Source organism: Vidua chalybeata, chromosome 8 (genome assembly GCF_026979565.1).
Source record: "Vidua chalybeata isolate OUT-0048 chromosome 8, bVidCha1 merged haplotype, whole genome shotgun sequence".
In the NCBI taxonomy this organism is placed as follows: Eukaryota; Metazoa; Chordata; class Aves; order Passeriformes; family Viduidae; genus Vidua; species Vidua chalybeata.
Genome location: NC_071537.1, coordinates 30,404,946 through 30,428,393, shown reverse-complemented (window position 1 = coordinate 30,428,393; position 23,448 = coordinate 30,404,946). Strand labels below are relative to the sequence as shown.

Below are 23,448 nucleotides of genomic sequence, written 5' to 3'. Positions count from 1 at the left end.
GAATGCAGAAGATAGTGCTGGCCCAAAGCCCCCAATTCTTCTCTGTGTTTAAGAGAGCTGCATGATATATTTCCCATGTTTAGGGCTGCACAAGCCTGAATAGCTGTTAACATGTTTGGAAAGAATGTGTCAGTGGCCAGTGGTAGAATTCAACAGTGTCTGTTGGTGGTGAATTTAGCTCCTGCTGAAAGGAAGACAGGGAAAGAGGGAAAAAAAAAAAAAAAAAACTGAAGCAAGAAAAAATTCTCAAGAGGTTCACTGGAAATGCTGGAAGGAGACAAGCTGAGAGGCATTGAGCCAAAATAGGACCAGAATTTCTGTTACTACACTGTTATGCTGGTGTGCTATATTGCTATGTAGAAATTCTTCTTTTTTGTTAAACTTTTTATTTCAATGCACTTTTCTTTAAGGGAGAATGCCCAGTTTCCTGCAAATTAATTCCTCCTCTTCAGCCTGGTTCTCTCTCCCTGCCCTTTAATTGATTGTCCATTCTGCCTTGGGTTCTATGTAGGTATTTTAACTTAAGCAAAGCTAATGTAATTGATGATTAAAAGTGGAACCTTCCTTTCCTGGTGGCAATAAAGTTTTCATTATAAATACCTCCTGGTTCACTTCTCAGGCTTTCCTGGCTATCCTGCTGACTGCTGTAACACAGCACAGCTGCTTTTGCACAGGTACCAGGCAAGATGGAATCCTTTAAAATGAAAAAATACTCAAAAAAGAAGTGCAAATCAAGGGCATACTCAGGTCTCCTGTGTCTCTGCTATTTTCCTAGGGCACACTAGCCTTTGAAAAATCAAACAATTAATCATTTTACTTCTCCAGGCAGATTTTTAATAGTGTTGATACACCGGTGCTTCTGGTCATGCCCCAAGCAAGTGGATGTGGAAGCTGAGCTGTGACAAAGCCTGGCTGGTTATCAGCCTCCAGCAAGACATCACCATTCCAGGGGAGAGACTTGCAGCCTCCTTGTTCCAAATGTTGGGGTACCAATGTTTAAAATGGACCCAAAAAGCTTCCAGGCAGGTAAGAAGAAGCTGTGAGTTCCAGCTGATTAAATGACAATGTGTGGTTCCAGTCTGTGGGCTGAATTCTGTAGGAGTCCTGACTGAGGGGAAGTGCAGAGGAAGAGCTGCATTGGAGCATTTTCTTTGTAGCTATTCCTGATTTATTTCTTTCTTTTGAGAAGTAATTTTGTAAAATTAGTACTTGGGCATGGTACCTGTTTGACAGCATCCCATCTGTGGGCCCAATTTATATCTACTGAAACTGCTACAAAATCAAGTTTTTATTGCCAGCCACATTGAAGTTTATATAGCTGTGAAAAAATGGGCTGAACTCAGTTCCCCCTTATGCTTTATCAACCAAAACTGTGCGCTGACACCAATCCTTTACTGCCATCCAGGGCAACAGGCAATTGGCTGCCCTTCAGATATACTGCACAACACACAGGTGGATTTATTTGCTCTGTTCAAGGTCAAAGAAAGTGTAGAAATGGCCAGAGGAAAATGTGTATATGACAGGTATTCTACAGTTCTTATTCTAGATTATATTTACCCTCAGATCTTGTGCTGGCCTAAATCACAAACTACAGTTACATTTAGAGGAAGTCTACATTTGTGGATGACAAGAAGGCTGAAAATTAAAAGCAAAAACAGCAGAGCAGCAACAGGAGGTAAGATAAATGTATGATATTAAAGGTGAGACTTTTAAATGGCTCTCTAGACACTTCATTGCTAAGGAAACTTCCCTGAGCATCCAGGACCAGTCTGACTGTCACTCTTGCACCACCTGAGCTAGACCAAAGCCCCTTCACAGCTGCACCTCACACTCACACTGGGTGTCCTTATGGGCTTGGATCCAGGTTTTCCATGGCAGAGTCTCAGACATTCAAAGTCTCAAAATAATTTAATCTTGGTGCAATGACTCAAATAACTAAATAACAATTCCAGCTGGTTCCTTCAAGGAGGCACCCCAAAAAAGGAACCCTTTGGCTTTTATCCCCTCACAGTCTGAGCAGAAAAGTCTGGGGTTCTCTGTTCCTGCTGTGTCTCTGAGTGTCTGGTCCCCTGGCAGGGCCACTGGTCCCCAGGCCCCTCATTACACAGAGGGTCAGCAGGTCACAGCCTCTGGCCCCAGGCTCCCCCAGAGCTCAACCTGCAGCTCCCCTCAACCTACCTGCACTGAAAGGATTCTTTAACACCCATTCCCCTCCCACAGCCCCAGTCTTTCCTCCACACAGAGGAAGCACCTCTCTCCCTAAAAACAAGACAAATTGAGGGAGCCAGAAGAGCAGAAAATTAGTAATTTAAGTGTCAGGTGGGACTGCAATATTTGGCATCTGCCAGGCATCAGTCACACCATGCAGAGAGGCAGTGGAACACAAACCTAAGAGCTATGCTAGCAGAGACTCAAGAGTAGGTCTCTGCACTGAGGGAAGAGTAGGTTTGGTTATCACCCAGGGCCATGTCCTGAGAACATCAACTCCATGTCCATCCTCATCACAGCACATGTCACAGTTGAGACAGACACAATACAGAATATCACCATACAATTTCAGAAGACTTTAAGCATTCCCCCACACAGAGTAACACCTTACCTCATCAGAAGGCTTCAGGCATCTGTTCACACGGAATAACACCATACCACTTCAGAAGGCTGCAAGCATCTGCTCTTCCTTGTTCTTCAGCCCAGCCTTTTATGCCCTCACGTTGATGCACTGCACCTGTGAGCCCTCTGTTCCCTTTGGGATTGGTCAGTGCACCTGGGCACTCCATGGCTCATCACCTTCAGTGTCACTCACCTGTCCTGCACAGCTGTGGCCAATTAGGGATGAGGCTCAGCCCCAGCCCCACTCCCAATTACCACAAACTCTGTGCCTACGCATCTTCGATGGGATGTCCCTGTGTGGGGGCTCTGTGCAGTTCCCCAGCTCCTCTCCACATCTCCCCACATGGCATTTTCTTAGTCAAAGGCAGTTGGCTCTCAGCTGCATCAGCTCCCTGAGATATTTCACTGTGCAGCTGTTCAAACACACATGTGTGTGAAAGGAAGGAGAGAACAGAGACAGTAACCCCAATACCCCTGACAAGTGATGTGAGCAGGCAACCAAGGAGTGTGATTCCCTCTTCGTTTTAAACAAGGAAATGGGGATTTCTTTACAAGATTCTTCAGTGCATAACCATTATTCATGTTTAAATTCAAAACACAAAAACCCCTAAATCCTCACAGTACTGTGGATTTTGCCAGTTACAGCCTCACCCCATCATTTCTTCCAATTCTGGACCATGGGAAGGAAGGCTGCACAGAGCCGTGGGATAGCACTTAAGACTACTGAACACATATAGAAAGCATTTCGTAGACAAGCAAGACAACATTAAAAAAAAAAAAAAAAGAAAAAAAATCCCAACATAATCCCCCCTCCAAACCAACCTAAACATTAAGCACTAAGCCTGTTCCTGCATGCTTTTGGAATTTGGGACCTGATGTTGGATGCAAAAGGACATGTAATCAATTATATATACAGCATCTTGTGGTGCTGTTAAGGGTTTTCCAGGATGAGCTTAAAGGATTGTGGAATTTCTTTTTTTATTTTATAGAGATAATTCTTGTATACCCAGCAGATATTCCCAAAAAAAATGGCAATGGATGCTGTGACAAAAATATGGTGGTAAAGCAAATCTGGTAAATCCAAGGGAAACCCATTACAGAGGGCACAGAAAAAAAGGATTCATCATCTGTGCAGGTAATAGTCAAGTAAACGTTTTCTCAACAATCTTCTTATATTTAAAATAAACCAATTATACTTGCAAGTCACTTGCAGAAATTTTTAATAATTTGCCAAACATACAGCTATTAGAATGACCCTAAATATCACTAAGAATTAAGTTACAAAAGTTGATAGATAGCACAGTACAATGTTCTATAAAATAAACACGGGTAATATTAACAATACTCCCTGTGGTCCAAGAATGTCAGAAAATAGCAAATGAAATTACAAACACATACAGATCAGAGGAGATTGAGAGGCAGCTTTAGACACTTGGATCAAAGAAACTGAGACTAGACTAGACACATTAATTCATCAACATAATGACTGTAGAACTTTAAATCTCAGAAACAATTAACAACACAGCATCAGGTGCAGTTTCACATGGTTTCATCTATGTTCCAGTACAGTTCCCAGAGGATTAAAGTGCGTTTGTGCACTGTAGTTTCATTTAGTCAGGTGCAACACGTGTTTGGATGCTACTTTCTTTTTTAAAAAGTGACCTATGAAATAAAATAACTACTTGAACCAATGTCCACAATTCAAACTAAGGTGTTTTGAAGTACCTTTGTTCTGACTTTGCTAGTAAATGTCATGTAACAAACCCCAAATCCACAAGGCCTATCTCCACTAAACAAGACCAGAGTAAAAGATATTTACTGAAACATGTTTTCTGTGGCACAACCCTCAGTTTCCTTATTTTCCCCTTTCAAACATATTTGCCCTTTGCATGACAATTTTCTACTGCAGCTTCCATTTACAGATTGCTGTGAACATGAAAAACAGCCAAAATCGTGGCTATGGTGATGATACTTCCCAGATAACATCCTTTTTAACCCAATGAGTAAGTACTACACATTCTCTCTGTGGGCCACCTGGAGATCTGCAGCCTTTGGATCTTACCTGCAGCCATTCTCTGTGCTACAGCACAGACCCAGGTCTCCTGCTCAGGTCTCCTTAGGAACTCTCAGTGCTCTCTGCTGTACCACCTCCTTAAACCCAAACCTCCTCCTGAGCCGCAGTGAGGGAAGGGAAAGTCCACACAGTTCAGCTGTCACTCACATTGCCCCCAGAACATCCTCTGCAACTCCCGAGTAAAGAACTCACTCAAAGCCTACGATCCAGTCTCCCATCAGATCGTCCTGTCCACCAGCACCATTCCTGCTCTTTCAGGGGAGAGTGGATTCCTACAGCATTTGAGGCATCTCACAGTGTTTTTCAGAAGCGGCACTTCAAAAGGATTTATGGGGCATGAGCTTTTTAGGAAATACAAATTTCCATCATGATGCCACCTGTGGCAAGGGCACTTGGGGGGGAAACTGTACGTAGGGAAAAAATATCCGAAAGAAATTAGGAGGATGGTCAACTAAACGGCAAGTGTGGATGTAAGTCTCTGCTCTTCCAGCATCTTCCTACATTTGATTGTGCTTCAGATCATGAAGGGAGCAAGTCACTGCAATGATTTTAGGTTCATAATGTGAACACTCCTGCACACCTGACGTGGCCAGCGTAGGTGATACCATTCCTTCACCACTGCTGCTCTTACAGCTGAGAAGGCCCATTTTAAACTCTGCACAATCGAGATCACATCAAGAGCTCTCTGCAGGTGAGGAAGTTTTACTGGGGTTCTAGATCTGTAGCATGTTAACATTACTTACAATATTACATGCACTGAAATATTTTAAAAACATATGCACTCTGTTAATCAAATTAATGGAAAATAGTGATTTCCTGATCTACTCAGTACTTTTAAAAGTTCTCCATGAAACTGTGAGATTATGGAAAAGAACACCCTGGTTATACATTACAGTAGAAAAAAAAACAAAACAGTGCAAGTTTCATCAGAATCACAACTACCAGTAAAGTCTCCACTTCAGTTCATAAAACAAATTGATTAAATTATTTTAAGTATTTAATAATGGCATAGTAACTTCCAGTGCAATTTATGCAACAAATTTCACTAATATTCAAAAATACATTTGTAAATGCTTTCCATAAAACTTTATACAACTCAAGTTCTCCTTAGGTAATTCTAAGCACAGTCCTCACACCACCCAGGCAGAAGCCTCTATTCTCAGAGTTCATGAGTGACAATGCTGCATGAGATCTTCCTCTTTGAGAGTTGGCTCTGCTAAACCCAACTCTTATTGCTTAAAATCATCAGTTTCCTCAGCAGGCCTAGCACCCAGCTACACCACACTAGTCTGGGGCAGCAACCCACTGTTTTATGGACATAAACACCTACAAGCCTTGTAACCATTCCTGTAAAGATTTCCATGTAATGGCTGCCTGTCCTGTATACTCTGCCCAGAGAACAAAAGGGGCATTGCTGAGAGGGAGGGAGATCAATCGTTGAGAGTGCATCAGTTCAGTGACCCATTGTCTCCCTCTTCATCTTCTGATTAATTACATATTCTGTTTAATGATTTCTGTAATACATTTCCAACTGCAACTGAAAACAATTGGCTCAGACACAAGACACGCCGAGCCTAAAATCTGCAAGAACAGAAGTGTGAGTATAAGGCCTCTGCAGGCTCAAACTCACAGCTGGTACTGTGCCCAAACATCTCCACATAAGCTTTATTTACACAATTTCCAATGAAAAATACTGTTACTTCTCAGGCTACATTTTAAATTATCAGAAATACATTCATAATAACTGCTGGTACAAAAACCATAATAATTTTTTTTTAATTCAAAATATTCTGACAGGTTGACAATATTCCAGGCATGTTACAAATACTGCCATAGCCAACAAAACAATCAATACTTAAAGAGCATTCAAACACTGAGGACACTTATCTTAAAGCAGAGACAGGAGAGTGCATGGTGTTAAGTGCATACTTATCATTTTCCAATAACTGACTTGAGGAAAATGCCTCATTTCTCTGGTACAAAGTGGATTAAAACCCAGAAGAGATGACTTAGAGAGGACAAAAATGATGATAATGATGATGTTAAAATGTTTTTGCCCATATTTTCCTATAAAACCTTGTACCTTTATCATACAAGGCCACTACCAGTCTGGACTATTCTAGTGTTAACAATTTAAGGGACAGAACAATAAAATCATAACAGAGAAACCAGTGACAAAGCAAACAAAACCACAAACTCTTTCTAGAATATGGCTTAAATTAATTCACAGGGAGTTGGGAATATATTAACTATAAGGTGCAAGAGAAATACCAGGTAGGAAAAAAGTTCCTCTCTTCCTGGTACTTTCCCCCTCAGACTTCACTGTATGTCACATAAAATTTTTAACACACTGGTCTCACCCTTCTTGCAAGCCCCTTTTTCCATACTTCTAAAACATCATGTTACTAAAAGGTTGGTTTCATTATTGAATGTATTGATCAATATGAGTTCTAAAGTTTAAACCATGTAATTCTACACATAGTAATACCCTGTTTCACCCAATTAACCCAAGTTCTCAAATAGAGCTAAAAATTCAGCTTTATTTAAAACAGCGTAGTTGCTTGAAAAAGTATGCATCTTTTTGTCATGTAGAAAACAGATGTCCAATGAAGAACTTGTCAAGACGTGTACACAGCTGAGTGCATAGTGCAGAACATCATACAGAGAGAGCAGCAAGGCCACAGGGTCACTAAGTCCACATGAAAAAGATTTATGTTTCCAATGACCAAATCCATTCGACAACATTTTCAGCCTGGAAAGGCTTTAAGTGTTAAAATCCTGCTCTAGGGATGGCAGGACTCCTCCATTCCCACTTTTCATACAGCTCATTGTAATATGCATGGCAGCACAGCCACCTACACAGCAGAGACACACCAAAACTGCTTTGGATACATCATCCTGATCTCAAGTATTCCATACAAACGTTGACTTTTTCTTGTGAAAAGGAAGGAAATGGGACAGCTTTCAAATTACACAGCTTGCCTGTGTGTCATTAAATAAACTTGCCATGTCAGCAGCCCAGGATGGAGAGCCACAGCTCCACTGGCACAAGTGGTGGCACAGCTGGTGGCTCCAAGGCTGAATGATCTCGCAGGAGGCTCCTCTGCCTTCTATTGCTTGAGGTTCCAGTCAGTGCTCCCCAGCAGTTGAAGCATCAAACACTCACTGCAAAAATGCAAGTGGCTTACAGCCAGCAGAGCTCTGCACACTCACCCAAAACACTTGTTTCCCCATTCTACTGGTTTGCTTTTTAAAGCAATGTTGATGGAGAATGGCCACGAGAACAACAGAGTGAGACATTTTCCTTAATCACAGCATCAGACACTCCATTAACAGACTGACATAATCTCCTAAACCAAATCAGTTCCTGGAACATCTTGCATTTGCCTTCTTTCGCTTGTTCTTAGGAACAAACGGTTTCTCTAGAAGTTGTGCAGTTTAAGTCTGTTATGGTATTGTACTCCAGCATTTTCTTAGCACCTCAACACAAATTACATGGTAGCTCATGTGTGGTGAACATCAGCTACAACATCCAAGAAGAGGGAAGGGCTGAAAGAACAACAATATTGTCCAATGACATAGAAAAGCACTTTGGGATGCACTGGCTTCAGGTGAGACTGCTGACTCAGAATGGGATTTCTCTCCAAGCAGAGTTACTCCAGTTATTCAAATACAGTAAACACAAGGGCAGTACTGAGGACATCAATCCTGCACCTTACAACTTTCAGTCTATTTTCTAAACACCTCTTAATGGAGATGTGGCTCAGTGTCAAGGCTAAATGGGCAAAAATGTCATCTATGCTAAAGTCATTAGAAGAACTAACATAACCCTTGCTTCTGGTAGTCCTTGGATTTAAGCCAACTACATACATTTCATTCTATTAATTTAACTATCCTGCTTTATCTCAGGTATCTTCATCCTTTCACACTTCCTAATTAACTATCAATATTTTTCCTGAGTGAAATTATAAAAAGTTAAACCTTTCTACCAAAAGTACAAAGACAAATAAAATATAGAACAATACAAACCCAGTTATACAGCATTACAAGTGCAGAAATTCTTCATGTTGTTGCTCTTTATCATTGGCCCCCAATAAAAAACATAGCAAAGAATTTAGTTATCCAAAATATTTTGCAGTACTGTGATGAGATTCTTCAGACCATAAATATAGCCCTCATCCTTTGTGTTGCTGGGAAACACATGAGCGAAATCGATCATTCGGACTTCGACATTTGCACTTTCCTTGGTCTCTGCTGGCATGTGATAGAAAACTTTTTCCAGTTGGGGTAGAACATTTCCATTCAGGTGCTCCTGTGTAATGCATGTGCTGGTTTTCCACACATTGTCTTGCTCTGAGTTTTCAACTTTTAGGGAGAGCTGACTGTGGTGCCTCTTCGAGCACGCCTTTTTGTGAAGTGCATAAAATTTAGACAAGCCTTTACCTACAGAGGCTTCAATTTTTCCATTCTCTGTCGAATTTATTACATGAATATTATTATTATACTCCAATACATCTCCACCTGATAACAGGCCTTTGGGTACTCTTCTCTTCTCTGCCAAGGTGACATCACTCAACCGCATGGTTGTCGCTTGACATGAACCTTCATAGACAAACAGCAGTGAGCTTGCGTAGAAGTTGAGCTGTGTCTGGCCTTCAAACCACTCCAAAATCTTCTCAACCTTCTGAATGCTGGCAGCTACCACATCTTTTCTCAAGCAGTACCCACTGTGGAAAAACTTTGAGATGCCTGCAAGAAAAACATTTTTTTCACTTCTGAACAGAAAACAAATGATTTTTTTTGTCTTTTGGGATGAGAATAGCTCTTATCTGAAGGAACAGACACCATTCAGGTAGTTTCTCTTCAGGCAGTTACTAACTAAACCAAAGTGAGCCTAAGAACTCTGAGACCTTCAGTCACATCACCTGCTGTGTAATACTACAGCTTGGGCTTGGGTTTTAAGTAGAAGTAAATGTATCAAGCACACAGTAAAAGAACATGGTTCCTGCTCCCAGGTCAACTGAACAAGTGTCTGGACAGTTTTGGGCAGGGACCCATTAAATTCTCCATGCAGAAACAGGCTCAAGCAGCTTGTTATTATGAGTGTGTTTGTGTGTGTACCTTCTGTCCCTTGTTGGGGGACAGATGAGCAGGCGTCAACTAATAACAAGTCTGCAATCATTATCACCAAACAGCCCCATGATGGCAGCATTTTTATTAATTGTTAATGTAGAGCAACATGTGGATTGACGTCAACTGATCAAGTCCTTTGAACTGAAAGATGCTTTTGTAGTAGCTTTCTAATAAAAAATACACTTAGATATTCACAGAAGACAACTAGAGACAAAAGTATTTATAATAAAAACATGCAATACTTCTACAAGATTTCTATTTCATTACAGTTTCAAAGCTGCAAAGAAGTTGAATTCTAGAATTCTCTCCCTTATTAGCAGTAAAAGAGACATGAGGAGGAGGATATTCCTATATTCTGCACTGCTGTTACAGCCAACTGCACACTTAATTTTAAGTTGAGAGGCAGCTCAAATACTATACGGAACAGCCATGAGGGTCTTTGAGGACAAAAAAGGACTTTTAAAATGGGAACACCCAGAATACTTTTTCCACACAGTTCTATAAATCAGTATTTAAATGAAAAGATCCAAGCACACGCCAATTCCCTTACTTACCGTCCTTGACTGTTTCCTTGGTCAAGCTCCTTCCGTAGTGCTGGTTTTGTGTCTCATAGCTGTCTGAAGACACGTGGTACACCTGAAAGAGGCAAGAAGGGGGCTCCCTATGTATTTTGAAGCATCAATATTTCTACAGAGCAAGAGACAGACACCTCACAGACAAGCCACAAAACATTAGTCCTCACAGTTTTTAAGTTTCTTGCAGTGCCCAGCAAAAAAAAAAGCTCTCTCCAAAACTTTCCCTTCAGCCCGTGGGCTCCAAGCTACAGCTCTCCTGTGCTAGAGACATCCTGGTGGTAGCAAAAAGCAATGTATTCATTACAGGGAACTCTTTTATAAGGCCTTGCAAATCACAGCTGAGACCTGAAACTACCTGATGTGGATGTTAAATCAGTAAGAGAACAAAGTAAAAATTTCAATGCAATTATTTTGAGTTCTTAAAATTATAAAACTATTTAGCACAAAAGCAAAACAGTAAGAATTACTGTATGTGACCACCAAGGCTCAGCTCCATAAGACACATCTGCAACTGTCAGCACAAACAGGCTGCACTAAATAAATGGCAGCAGCCAGGCAAAAGCTGGTTCCAGCAACAACAGCAGTACTTCAGCTCTCATCTGAAAGGGAGGCAATTCACATGAGTACAGTTTTGTCCATATCAGGAATTGTACAAGCTTAAGAACTTAATTCAAAACTGCTTCACATATAGACATATTTTCTCTCACACTGAAATATTTCCACGGCAGAAATGCACGAGGCAGCAAGGCCCAAGTATAATTTGTTTATGAGAGCGTAGACAATTTTTATTTGCAAAAATAATGGTGTTACCAAGCAGGCAGTTGTCTCTGGCAGGAACTTGGTGCTTGGCACTTGTTCAGACCACCCATCCCTGTGGCATCCACCCCATCCACAGCCCTGCCCTCCCTTCACCGCTGTAAACAGAGAGGATCCCACTGAACAAGTCAGGGTGCACTGCTGAGGAGCCTGCTCCTCATCCCTCCTCTGGGGCCTTATTCTTGCTGAAGCCAACCAATAAAGTCCACAACAGTGCGACAGCAATAAAAGGAAATATTACAGGAGCGTTAAATAAAGAAAATAGAATTCCCTGTTTTCATTACAGCCCACCACCCCAAAAATCTCTCTCCCCCTTCCAAATAACAATAAATCCAGTATGATTTCGCAGATCCCCACCTCCTGTTTTGCAAAGCAGCTTGGAAGAACAGTCTCAAATAGCTTTTATTTTGACAAAAAGACTGATTTTAAGTCTCTAACCATGAACTGAAGGGGTTGTAAACAGTTCTCATTATTGTAAAAATATAAGGAGCTGTAAGTCTAAATGTTTGAACTCATTCAGTAGCAGAGACACTTCATACTGTTATGATACTTGGAGAAACTGAGGCCTCCATGACTATGAAATGAAGAAGGCCATAGCAGAGATGAGTTGTTCTAAAACTGCATCTGACAACTGTGATTTTGGGTACACAAGAACAATAATTTTTCTGCATTTAGTTTTTGCTGTGTTTTTTTCCAAAGCACATGAAAGAAGTACCAGCATATGACACAGAAACCCAAAGATTACTTATGTAACCATTTCAGGTACCAAAGTAACCTTCAAAAACATACCAAAAGTTTCAAAACTTTTTAAAGAGCAACAATAAAGCATAATATTGCTTAGAAAGAGAATCAAGAGTCTAATGACTACATTGAAGTTTTCACTAGCTGTGCCTTCATTTTAATGATATTAAGTGTTCTCATGTAGTTGGACAAGGGGCAGCTTTCTGCAAACATCAGCACTGCAGCAGTACCTAACCAAATCATCTTGTTTACCAGAACCTTCCTTATCTCTTCCTGCAGGAGCTGCAGTTTTTCTGACATGGGCACTAGCTCAAACATGCTGATTAAGATCTGCAAGCTCATTTTGTTTTCCAAAGAAATGCTGGAGCAGCACATCAGACCCTGTGCTTCTGAGCTGGGTTTCCCAAGAAACCACCCCAATTCTTCTCATAATTGAACAAAACCATTCCCCAAATGTCTTTCCATATTGCTTACAAACACTGAGGCAGATGTGCATGCTGCATTAACAGCACATTTTAACTGTACAAAACAGTCAGTGACAAAGCACCAAGTCCCAGAGCCACAGGACGAGTGTGTTTAACAGTATGTGTTTAACTGCGTGGTGGACTCAGAAGGCCCTGGGTCACCAAGAGGCTTGGCTGCAGCCAGTGGCATTAAAGGACAGCAGATCTGCATAATCACAAAAACTGTCTCTGACTGCCACCTTGAGACTGCACAACTGCAGAAAAAGACTAGTTGAACATTCCTGGAAAACCTCACTCAAATACAGATAAATTACACCCCGTTCTCAAAGCAAAGGAGCTGAAAGCCAAGCTCAAACAGAAACAATCTCTCACCAGCCGTTGCTCCACCCTCACCCAGCCAAACACAGGGGTGGCTGTGCTGGAGGAGCAGGAGGCTAAAATCAATTTCCTATTTGACAGACCTCTTGCTCTACCATGCTTTTGTTCACATGGCCACCACCTATCACCTGCTATTAACCCTTCCCAAAATGACATTTTGCCTCTCAACCAAGCTTTTTCTGCCTCCCTGTTGTTGCAGCTGTCTGAACTAGCCCATTTCTGTCAGAACAACCAGTCAAGTCAGATCTGTAACCTTAACAGCAGCCAAGAAATTATTAGACAGGAAAATCTCATTCCTTGTCCACCTGCCACAGCTTGTCATGTGTTTGCTCTGTATCCACTGGCAGGTCTCCTCCAGAGACCTTTCTTTGCAAGACCAAGAAAACTCTTTCTATGAACTGCAAAACACTGCCTTCAATAAACCTCCTGCTTCATGAGTCATTTTTCTATATTCTTACTATGCAAGATCAGAGCTGTTGTCAGTACCCAGCTGCTACCAAAGCTGGAGCCACAAGCTGAAATTGGGGTTAAGCACGTGGCACCCCAACTCATCTAGGCACATCCAACAGCAGCATCCATCCCCCAGCTCTGCAGGGACCCTCCTGGTGCCAGGCATAGACCCACACCCATGCCTGGGCACCTTCTGCCTGTACCCCACCACTGTCCCAATATAAATGCATGTTTCCTTCCTGCTCAAAGAACCTAGGTTTCTCTGCAGGCTCTTCATCCTGCCACAGTGCAAGTCTTAAAGTGTTTCAACAAGCCTTATTTTTTATTTTCAAAAAGAAAGTAATTGAAGAAAGGATTCAAAAAGAAAGGATTTTAAGAAAAAAATAACAAAGGGAGAATCTTTGTTAGAAAACATTCTCTTATTTGATATCTCTGCTTTATAGTAATGCTCTCACATTACCATTGGTGTTGAGAGCATGCCCCATTATCCAAATCCATTTATCTAAACATCTCATTCCCTAATTTTTACTTTTTTTAAACTTAATTTATTGTAGCTAGACCACAGGTGATGAAAGTACACATATCCCTGCTTCCTGCTGCCTTGAAAATTCAGCACAAAAAGGATGCAGCCCTGCTCCCTCATTTCCATACTTAGATATTACTCTGGCCATTTTGCTTCTTTGTTCCTCTGGACTACTTTGAGTGCTTCATATGACTAATTGCAGCCCCAAATGCTCTGATAGTCAATATACAGCTTTAGTCAAGTCCTTACATAATTAAGTTGTAGAATGAAATTTATCCAGTGAAAAAGCAGACTACTATTTTCCTAAATAAAAGAAACTACAACACTGCAATTAAATCATAAACCATCTTTAAAATAGCTTAATACAGTAATTTTAGACTCCCAGAACTTCTACGAAGCATCTCATTAGAATAAATTTATTTTATGTCATAAAAGACCACCTGCTCCAGTTTGGAAGATTTTTTCTTTTCCAGGGCTTTCGGATGGTTTCTTTGGCTTAGGGTTTTATTTATTGTTTCATGGATTTTTTGTTTTGCTTTGTCTTCCTGTTTTCTTAAACATCAAAGCTTGAATTAGACTTATAAATGTAAAAACCCCAGTTCTGGTAATTTTTCAGTCTAGAAGAATCTGAACAGTAGATGCAAAATTTAATACTTTTATGACTTCTCTCCTAAATCTTTTAACTAGCAGATCAGAGCTCGTGAAAATTACAATACTAGAAAGAGTTCATAAAAACCTCATACAATAGTCAATTAGAGTCAATTTGAAAATATCCTTCAGAATCATGTGCTATAGATTAGAAAATTCACTTGTAAAACCAGCTTTGATTATTATACATTACTGCCTGCATGTTCATAGGCACAAATGATAGAAGTCAATGATGGATTATAATGGTAAAATTACATAATCACCAGACTGTGCTTTAAAATAGCATTTCAGAAATATTTTGGAGTAAGTGAGATTGCAGTCGATGTCCTGGAAACAAAAGAAAATCTGCAGAATCTGGGAACTGTGGATTCCAAAAGGACTGTGAATCTGAAATGAGAGCACAGCCCACACATTGTGCTTGTACTCAACAGCATGCAGAATGCTCTGTATTTAACACTGCCTGTGCTGCAAAAAGATTTCTTACCTGTTTGCATGTCTGCTACTGAAACCATATTACAATTTGTATTTTTGCTATTTCAACAGTACCTGAGACTTCCAACTTCTATGCAAACTCTAACTACTTTCATAACAAATCATGTCCACTCTGACAGAAACCCAGAATGATCTGGTTTAAAAAGGTTCCAATCCCCTGCCATGGGCAGGGACATGTTTGACTAAACCAGGTTGCTCCACGTCCTGTCCAACCTGGCCTTGAACACTTCCAGGGATCCAGGGGCATCTGTTAAAGAAGGGAACTCCTCCACTAAGTACAGAATTGTGTTTTTAAACAATGTTATTAAAATAACTGTGCTTCCTAAATGTATTTCCATGCATTTATTTTTGTCTATTTAGTGTGTTAAGCTAAATATAGATCAAATGTCAGAACTGTGTACATAAATTAATGCTGGGCTAGACAGGAGACTCCTATTTTTAGGGACACACCATACATATTTTATATATAAACAGATGACTACTTGTTTACCAATGCATAAGAAAAAGCTGTTTCAATAGCCTTTTGGGTAAAAATACACTGTAAATACATTTTGGGGTAAAACCCCCACCTATAACACTTTTTTAGCTTGTATCTCTTCATGACAACTTATATGATGGGTGCTTTAGAAAAAGCATAGCTACACGCTCTGCTTTTCCTGGCCCTCTCCTTCTTGACCTTGTAAAAATTTATCACACAAGCCCACCTCCCTGGCAAAAAAAGCACTGAATGGAGAGATTAAAACCAAACCTCTGTACTTCTTCGTTACATCATGTTTTGTCCAGCAAACAGGAACAACCTTCATCCAGCACGTGAGCTGTTCTAGGCAGTACATATCCATGTAGGAGTGTTTTATAGTATGGCCAGAATGTTGTAAAAATAAAGCAAGCACAGAGAACTCCCCATCACCAAGAGGCAAAGAACATTGTGAATTCAGACTTTGGCAACTGCTGTGTGAGGGCAGGAGGAAACTTTTCAATTCTCTTTGGAAAACAAATTCCAAAATGTACTTGGGTGCCAAAGGCAAAAATCCAAATCTCATCTAGCTAAACACTGGATGGAAAACTGCACTACTTGGGAGAATCATCATTATACATCCAGTCTGAATTAGGGGATTGAAAAAAATTCTGCAACAGGACAAAGACACAAATAAGTGACAATGTTAAAAACAACAGTCACAAGCATACCACAGAAGCAATCAATCATTCCTTCTGCACTGCCATGAAACATAGGACATGAAGCACATTGTTTTACAAATGAGATAAGAAAGGTTACACAATGACATCAACCAAATCCAAAGCTATAATCTCTAACCTTCCTTTTCCATCCAAACTGTTTGGCTGGTTTTTGACTTAACTCCCACATTCTTGCTCATAGGCTTATGTAATTACTACTCATGACCACTATAATTTATATAGTAGCTTATCTCAAGGCAGAGTTAAGGGCTGGGAGGCTGGGCAGTTCTGCACAAAACATTACAGAGATATTAGAATTATCTTGAACAATGGTGCAATCTGACTGCTGTTGCTATTCAACAGCAAAGGGGAAGCTTATCAAAGTCTCCAGCCATTTATGCTGCAGAGCTTGAGGAGCCCTGGCTTTGAGTATGAAAAGAAAAACAAAAATCCCACATCAAAAAGAAAATGATTCCTGTACCTATCATTGCAGAGAAAACTACTTTTGAATTCCATCAGGAGCTCAGTGACAACACGTTTCTCTTACTGAGCCACAAATGTTCTGTGCAGCTTTTCTTTACAATGAAGTTTTAAAGTAGCCAATACACATGAATTGACTCTTGGTATTTCTAAGAGTACCAAGAGTTAATAGGGATGTCTGCATGCCCAACTAACCTTCCCCTGACAGCCATTCCTTGAGTGTGTAAATATCAAAAGAAGTTTCCTTCTGACTGAAAGCTTTTTAAAATGTAAAACATCAGCAGCTGTTCATGGCTATTTGCATCACCTCTGCAGAACATCAGCAGCTGTTCATAGCTATATGCATTGCCTCTGAGAGCTTATTTACTCCTCCCTAAATTAAAAAAAAATATGTAAAATTATTTTTATTTAAAAACAGAGTATAAAGATGAAAAATGTGGAGGATACAGCTCATTGTTGAATTATTAGAAAGACTGGCTCAGTATATAAATCCCTGATATAAGCCTGAAAGAAAACAAACACACAAAAAATCTGCTTAATAATTTTAAATATCTGTTGTGGTGGTGAAGAATTAATTGCAACTATATTCAGTTTTAAATACCCAGCCCCTCTCTTGTACACACATACAGTGCCCAGGTTGCAAATAGCTTGCCCTAATGGACACAGCCATGTTAAATAATTGTTTTGAACCAGAGCAGTGCTTTGGAACTGATTTCACATGATAGCTGATACCAGCACTACCAAGACATTCAGGTAACACTGTATTTATGTAAAACTCAAAAGGATTGCTGTTTGCTAGGAAAACCAGTTGCTTTACCTGCTGTGGGACAAGAGGCCTGAGCATAAACTGAAAGTGAAGACAAAACAAGTTCTTACCCTCATTCCAAGAACCAAAAAGCCAATCTCTTCCATCAGTGGGTACTTGCTGACCTGCTGCTGTATCTTCTCCGCTGAAGCATACGGGTCATAACTCTTCTGACCAATTTTTACATCCATTATGCAGGGCTTATTAAACTTACGGGTCACATCTTCCAGTTTTAGATATGTATCTGTCAAAACAACAAAACTTTTGTTAACAGTGGGTCAAAGCAAAATAATTACATAGCTTCTGCTGAGCACCTGTGGAGGAATGTGAACAGTTTAAGGCTTAGTATCACATGAATTCTTCAAGAGTCAAATTTGTCTCTGAATGCAGTCATGGTCACTGACACCCACAAATTCTATTGCTATGAAAATCTAAATGCTTTCTTGTTTATAAAATTGTATACAATTAACATGTGTTAACCTAGCATTCAAATTATTGCTCAGATAAAATCCCTGAGTAGCTTTTATTAAGTCATTAACATATCACAAAGAGCATTACTAACCACATACAAATGCAGGTTTTGCAGCTGTGTGGCTAGTTTTGCAATTCAGTTGGTCTCTTGTGTAATTTTAAAAATGAAGAGAACATATCATTCCTAGCCTTCAGGGGCTGAAGTGCAGCTCATTTTGCTTCTTTTTATCCCACTCCCATCTACACTTATTTCTCATGGCACACCTTTTGGGGAAAATGCTCCTAGGCTGCCTTTCATCCATTTCTAACAGCCGTTTGGGAGGGTGGCTGGACAAAGAAATCCCAGAAGTACTTGAAGTACCTGAAGATTTAAAGGAGTATGTAAAACCTGATGAAAATGATCACTACCAGCATTCACTCACTGTCAGAACACAACAAGGAAATGGAGTCAGTACCCATCCAGCTCTCAGACAACTCTGCTTGGGAGACAGCTGCACCCACCTCCAGCCCTTGCCAGGACGCGGCATAACCAACACAGCCTCAACACTGGTCTCATTCTTCATACGTGCTTTGTAAATCCACCTGTCACCAGGCACAAACATCAAGTCTGGTTTTCTTTTCAGTACAGCCTACTCCATAAATGTATTTCTTTGGCTTTAATGCAGTCCAAACACACAAAAAATTGTATTATACCCCATTCCTGTAGTATGATCTAAAATGGGATTGTGAGAGAAAGCAAAACTAGTTCAAGTTTAACAAGAGGCACAAAGTGCTTTTTTGAAAGCTGTACAAACAGGTAACTAACCAGTCCCAGTCAAGATAAAAGGAACAAGCAACATTTCATTTACACTTAATAAGTAGAGACCCTTTCTTAAGGAAAAGAAGTGAAAGGGACTTTTACTACTTTAAGTCCTACTAGAGCTTCAGTTTTTACACCATCATGATCAAATGTCCTATTTTCTCACAAATTATGTATTTATTAATTTAAACAGGTTTGATTTAATCCTCAGATGTCTGCTTTCTGTATGAATGGAATTAGGCATCTTGTTAATGTAGTCATTTTCAGGAAAACATGTCAAACCAATACACTAGTTAAAGAAAACAAAACAAAACAAAACCATTCTTCCACTAAATCACTTCCCCAGCTTTCAATGTCCTTTGGGCTACAGGATCAATCTAGCTACAGCAAAAGGAGTTTTGTTACAGGCTAGCTCACCCACTAACTACAAATGCAGGAATACATCCAAGCAGAACTAACTCATAGTTAACTTTGAGGAGACCTAGGCAGCCAACATACTTGATATTTGCTCACTGAATATTCCCAAAGGAGAAGCAGGACAGATACTCTCCCTACCAGGCAGCATATTCTGTATCACCTGAACTGCAGGTGCTACTGCTACTCTTCAAGGCTGTTATACAGAGGTCTAATTCAGTCAGATATTAGCACAGCTTTTGCAGGACTTTGAGAAACCACTACCAATACCTGGGGAGTTCATAAAATGTTAGCTATCTCTTATTAAACAAAAAATTGTAAAAATCTAGGTGTCATCCTTCTGACCCTTTTTGCATATTACAGAAATCACTGTAATCAACAGATTTGTGTCATCACTCTAAAACAATGCAGAAAATAACTAAATAAAGGTCAAGGTTTTCACTACATAGCTCTCAAAAGCAGAGCTACAGGTTTACATGGGAGGTGGGGAAAGACAGTAAATGCAAAAAATCTCAGAAAAGGGCTGCAGTCCTTCACCACCAATTCCAAAATGCTTTGGAGCATCTTACAAGCACTCCAGAATCAAACTGTTAGAAATAAAAAAAGTAATACAATTTGTTTATATGCAATGTTTTCATTAGTCCTAAAATAAAACTATATAGAAAGGAGTATAAAACATCTATTTCCATAGGTACCCATGGGTATCAGCTGTCTTCTACTGCACTGGTCTAATTCCTGCTTTTTAACCATATAGCACCAACATTCAGCACCTCCAAATACTTTGAAGTCCTAAATATCTGTCACTTCGTTGTTCCCCATCCTTTCCAGATTTCTTATTTTACCAAGCCCCTAAAAACATAACAATAACTATTTTTTTAAAGTAAGCATTAAATTACCTTTGTAGATAACACCAACCTGGGAAACACTAATTATTTGGCAAAGCCTGTAAATTATCCAGAAATTTTTAATCTCTCTCACACTTTCTGGAATTAAATCTTTCTTGTTAGCTAACTGCTGGCTCAGAATTAGACCTGTTATATCTGTTAACACACCTCTCTGCTCTCACAAAGCTGTCTGGCCTTGTTGGCAGACTAATACCATCCAGATAAAGCAAGTTACTTTTGCTCATGATTGTTTCAAACAAGTGGATCAATTGTTTATACTCCATCTTCTTGGCACTGTTTGGTGCTTATTTGCACTGTATTCAACCATCTAATGAAACAGCTCCCAAACCCACAATACTGGTACATACATGACTTTCATTTCCAGCAGTTACCCCTATGATACCTCCAAGCACTGAGACTAAGGCAAAACAAAGTTAAGCCTCAGATATGTATCAAACTGCTCTCCATTTTCAAATCAGCTACTGCAAGCATCTGAAGCTCTGACCATAAGTTTCTTTCTCAAGGGCATCAGCAAGTCTGCACCTCAGCCCAAGTAATTAGAGCACTCTCCTCCCTTCTCCTTGCTTGGTTAAACAAAAACCTGCAGATTTTTCAAGCAATTCAGACTTTCTAAATTATTATGTAGTGCCCCGCTAACCCAGTGTCCTTCAGGAAATTATGTGTTTGCTATCTCAAACCAGATTAAATTATAAACCCCTATGGAGAGAGAAATTCATAAAGATTTTTATATCAAAACTTGCATTGTTAGATAATCTTGACCATACATTTCAAGAATTTAAATAAATCATTCACCAGAGACTTGCCCTGTCCTTTTCTATTTACCAATGGCAGGAAGGTGTGGCTTGACATATTATTTACATATTTTTTACAGTACCAAAGGAGATAAACCAAAAGACCACTAAAATTCAGCAAGTATCCATGGCATGAACCACTGCAGACTTCAGCACAGACATGCCAGTGCATTCAGTCCTCACTGGAGACAGAAGAGACAAAATCACTTCAGGCATCTGATTCCTTTTCATAACTTAGGAGACACCTCTCAAAAATAGGAATGAGCAGGGAAGAGCTTCAATTGTCCACAGCAGCAAAGGAAAAAAAGTTAAGTTTGAAGTTGGGTTATAAGTATCTATCCTGTTCACAGGTTAGGCAACAAAACTAGGTAACAATATAAAATCAGCAGCAGTGAAGTTATCTTAAAAAAAAACAAACAAACAAACAAAAAAAAAAAAACCGGCAACAACTATGCAGCCACACTCAGAAAACTCAGCAGCAGATGGCTCCTACATCTTTATAACAACTTTTCCACTGCTTTGTGAATAAACTCCAAATACCCACAGTGTCAGTGAAGCTAAATTTCAAATCCAACCTATTTTAGATGAGCTTAGGAAAACAGCATCCCACCTCTACATCCAGTAGGAGCTCCTTTGCAGTAGCACTGGGTATGTGATTTCATCAGAATGGGAGTGATTTTACAAATTGTATTGATACTGGGAGTCCATCTTTTCTGTCACATTTCCTACATTCTCATATACACTTCATACATTTCACCCCTTTTAGCTAGCAATTTCATCCACTTACATATTTTTTTCAGTATAGACTGCTGATGCTTCTCCCTAAATATTTCTCTAAGGAAATATTTAAATTATGTTCTTCACCTTAGAAACTGCAGTTCCTGCTTACCTGTCACATGGAAACTGAGATGGTCACAAATCAAGTTGAGAGCAGACCAAGTTTTGTTTTTTCAGAAGTCACCTATGACCAATTTAGCAACAATAGGAAAGTACTGGGTTGTATGGAGCTGTGATCCCAGAGCCTGCAGAGCAGTGATTGCCAAGGGAAAGGTCAGGCTTCCAATGATAAGACTGCAGCAAACTTACAAATATATCTTCAATCTACACTGAGGAACAAGATACACATAACACTCTGCTAAGCTCCATCATCTGCAGCAACTTTGATTTCTATCAAGACTACACAAAGCTCATTAATACTACAGATAACAGAGTTGGCAGTGCAGTGTTTTGGTTGAACTGTCGCCATAGCTTTCTATGAAGAGGACTCATGATAGTGCACAGCCTTTTCAAGAAGCAAAACAAACAAAATTAAAAGTTTCTCCTCCTTTAAACAGTTATTCCTACTGCCTATGTCCGATTGACTGGTGGTGACCTTCCAAAATCCAGCCCAATGGTGCACAGTGCTTTTGAATCTCCAAAGCAAATGAGCTATGTGTTGAACTACTGTCTCTTGGTTAGACCACATATTTTCACATCTTAAGATCATACTGCAAATAGAAAAAAATCATTTGCAATCCATAACTCATTAAATTGTGAGGGAAGGAAAAAGATAGCTCTTGTAGAGCTATTTGAGTAAGTGCCAAACAGGAAAGCATGAAGGTGAAGCTGAGCTAAGAAACTGCTGGTACTATCACAATCTTCCTTTCATTTTTTCCTGTAGATATTACACCATGTCTGTGGATACTGTCTTACTACTACTTTGGAAAACAAGTCTACAGAGCAATAGCATAAGCAGCTATTTTAAAGGAGCATGGCATCTAGTTTGGTGCCCACGTATTCAAATAGATTCCATGGCATCCCTTTGTTTGTGTGTTCCAGAAGCTCCATTTCCCAAGTGTGAATTAGAAAAGTCCCCAGAAGAAAATCTAGTTTCTAATACAACAATATCTATTTTCTCTTGAAGAGACAATCTTCCAATTGCTTTACTAAAACACTCTTTTCTTCCTGACTCCTAATGTTATACAAACACAAATTTTAAGACACTAGATCTTTGTTTCATTCAAACCAGTAACAGAGGATGGCAAGCAGAACTCCCCACCATGGCACCTCCTGAAGTAAATGCTTTGGGTGGTAAGGCACAGTGATGGGATCCAACCTCTGGAGAAACAGCAGCAGATTCCAGTTTGAATGCTTCCTCAGCCCCAGAGTATCCATCTTTCCTTTCTTCCACACCCACAGAGTACTTCTTCCTTTGATCACCTGGCTGGGCATAACCATGGAACCCAGCCCACTCCTCCACCACGACCTCACCCAGAGCAGGAACTCTGGGGAAATGTCCATCAGGCCCAGCTACTCAGGAAACCTCTGCTGTACAAGCAGCCACACCCCATCTTCCTTGGGAGGAAGACTCCAAAGACCTAATCCAGCCACAAGACTGCGAACCGGAACCAGTTGTTAGAGGGAACATCAGTGGTTTCCAAAACAAGTCCACAAAAACCCTACAGAGCTCACAACTGCCAAAAATTAGTCTCCAGAAAATTTTTCCTGGAGGTTTGGATTAAGAGATAAAATTAGAACAGTACCATTTGGTGCAGTAGGTGGTGACCAGACACCGAAGTATTTTGGCAGATATTCCCGCAGCTCCAGAAGAATGCTGTCGCAACATTCGGAGTCATAAACCTGAAATAAAATAGGGAGGCTTGGAGAAATCATCATTTTAAACATTCATTTTTGCTGGTGGGGGAGTGAACAAGTAGCTGCATGGTA

At 40.0% G+C, this 23,448-nt stretch overlaps 1 protein-coding gene across 1 annotated transcript in view; it reads right to left on the bottom strand.

Moving 5' to 3' along the window:
• Nucleotides 1-3,813: 3,813 nt before the first annotated feature.
• IPMK (inositol polyphosphate multikinase) overlaps nt 3,814-23,448 on the bottom strand; it is a 39,110-nt gene continuing 19,475 nt past the window's right edge. The window contains exons 3-6 of the mRNA XM_053948756.1: nt 23,265-23,361; nt 17,434-17,606; nt 10,372-10,453; nt 3,814-9,433 (exon numbers count right to left, since the gene is read on the bottom strand). Coding sequence (XP_053804731.1) covers nt 8,799-9,433; nt 10,372-10,453; nt 17,434-17,606; nt 23,265-23,361 — 987 coding nt within the window. The 3' untranslated portion in view covers nt 3,814-8,798. The remainder of the gene's footprint in view (nt 9,434-10,371; nt 10,454-17,433; nt 17,607-23,264; nt 23,362-23,448) is intronic.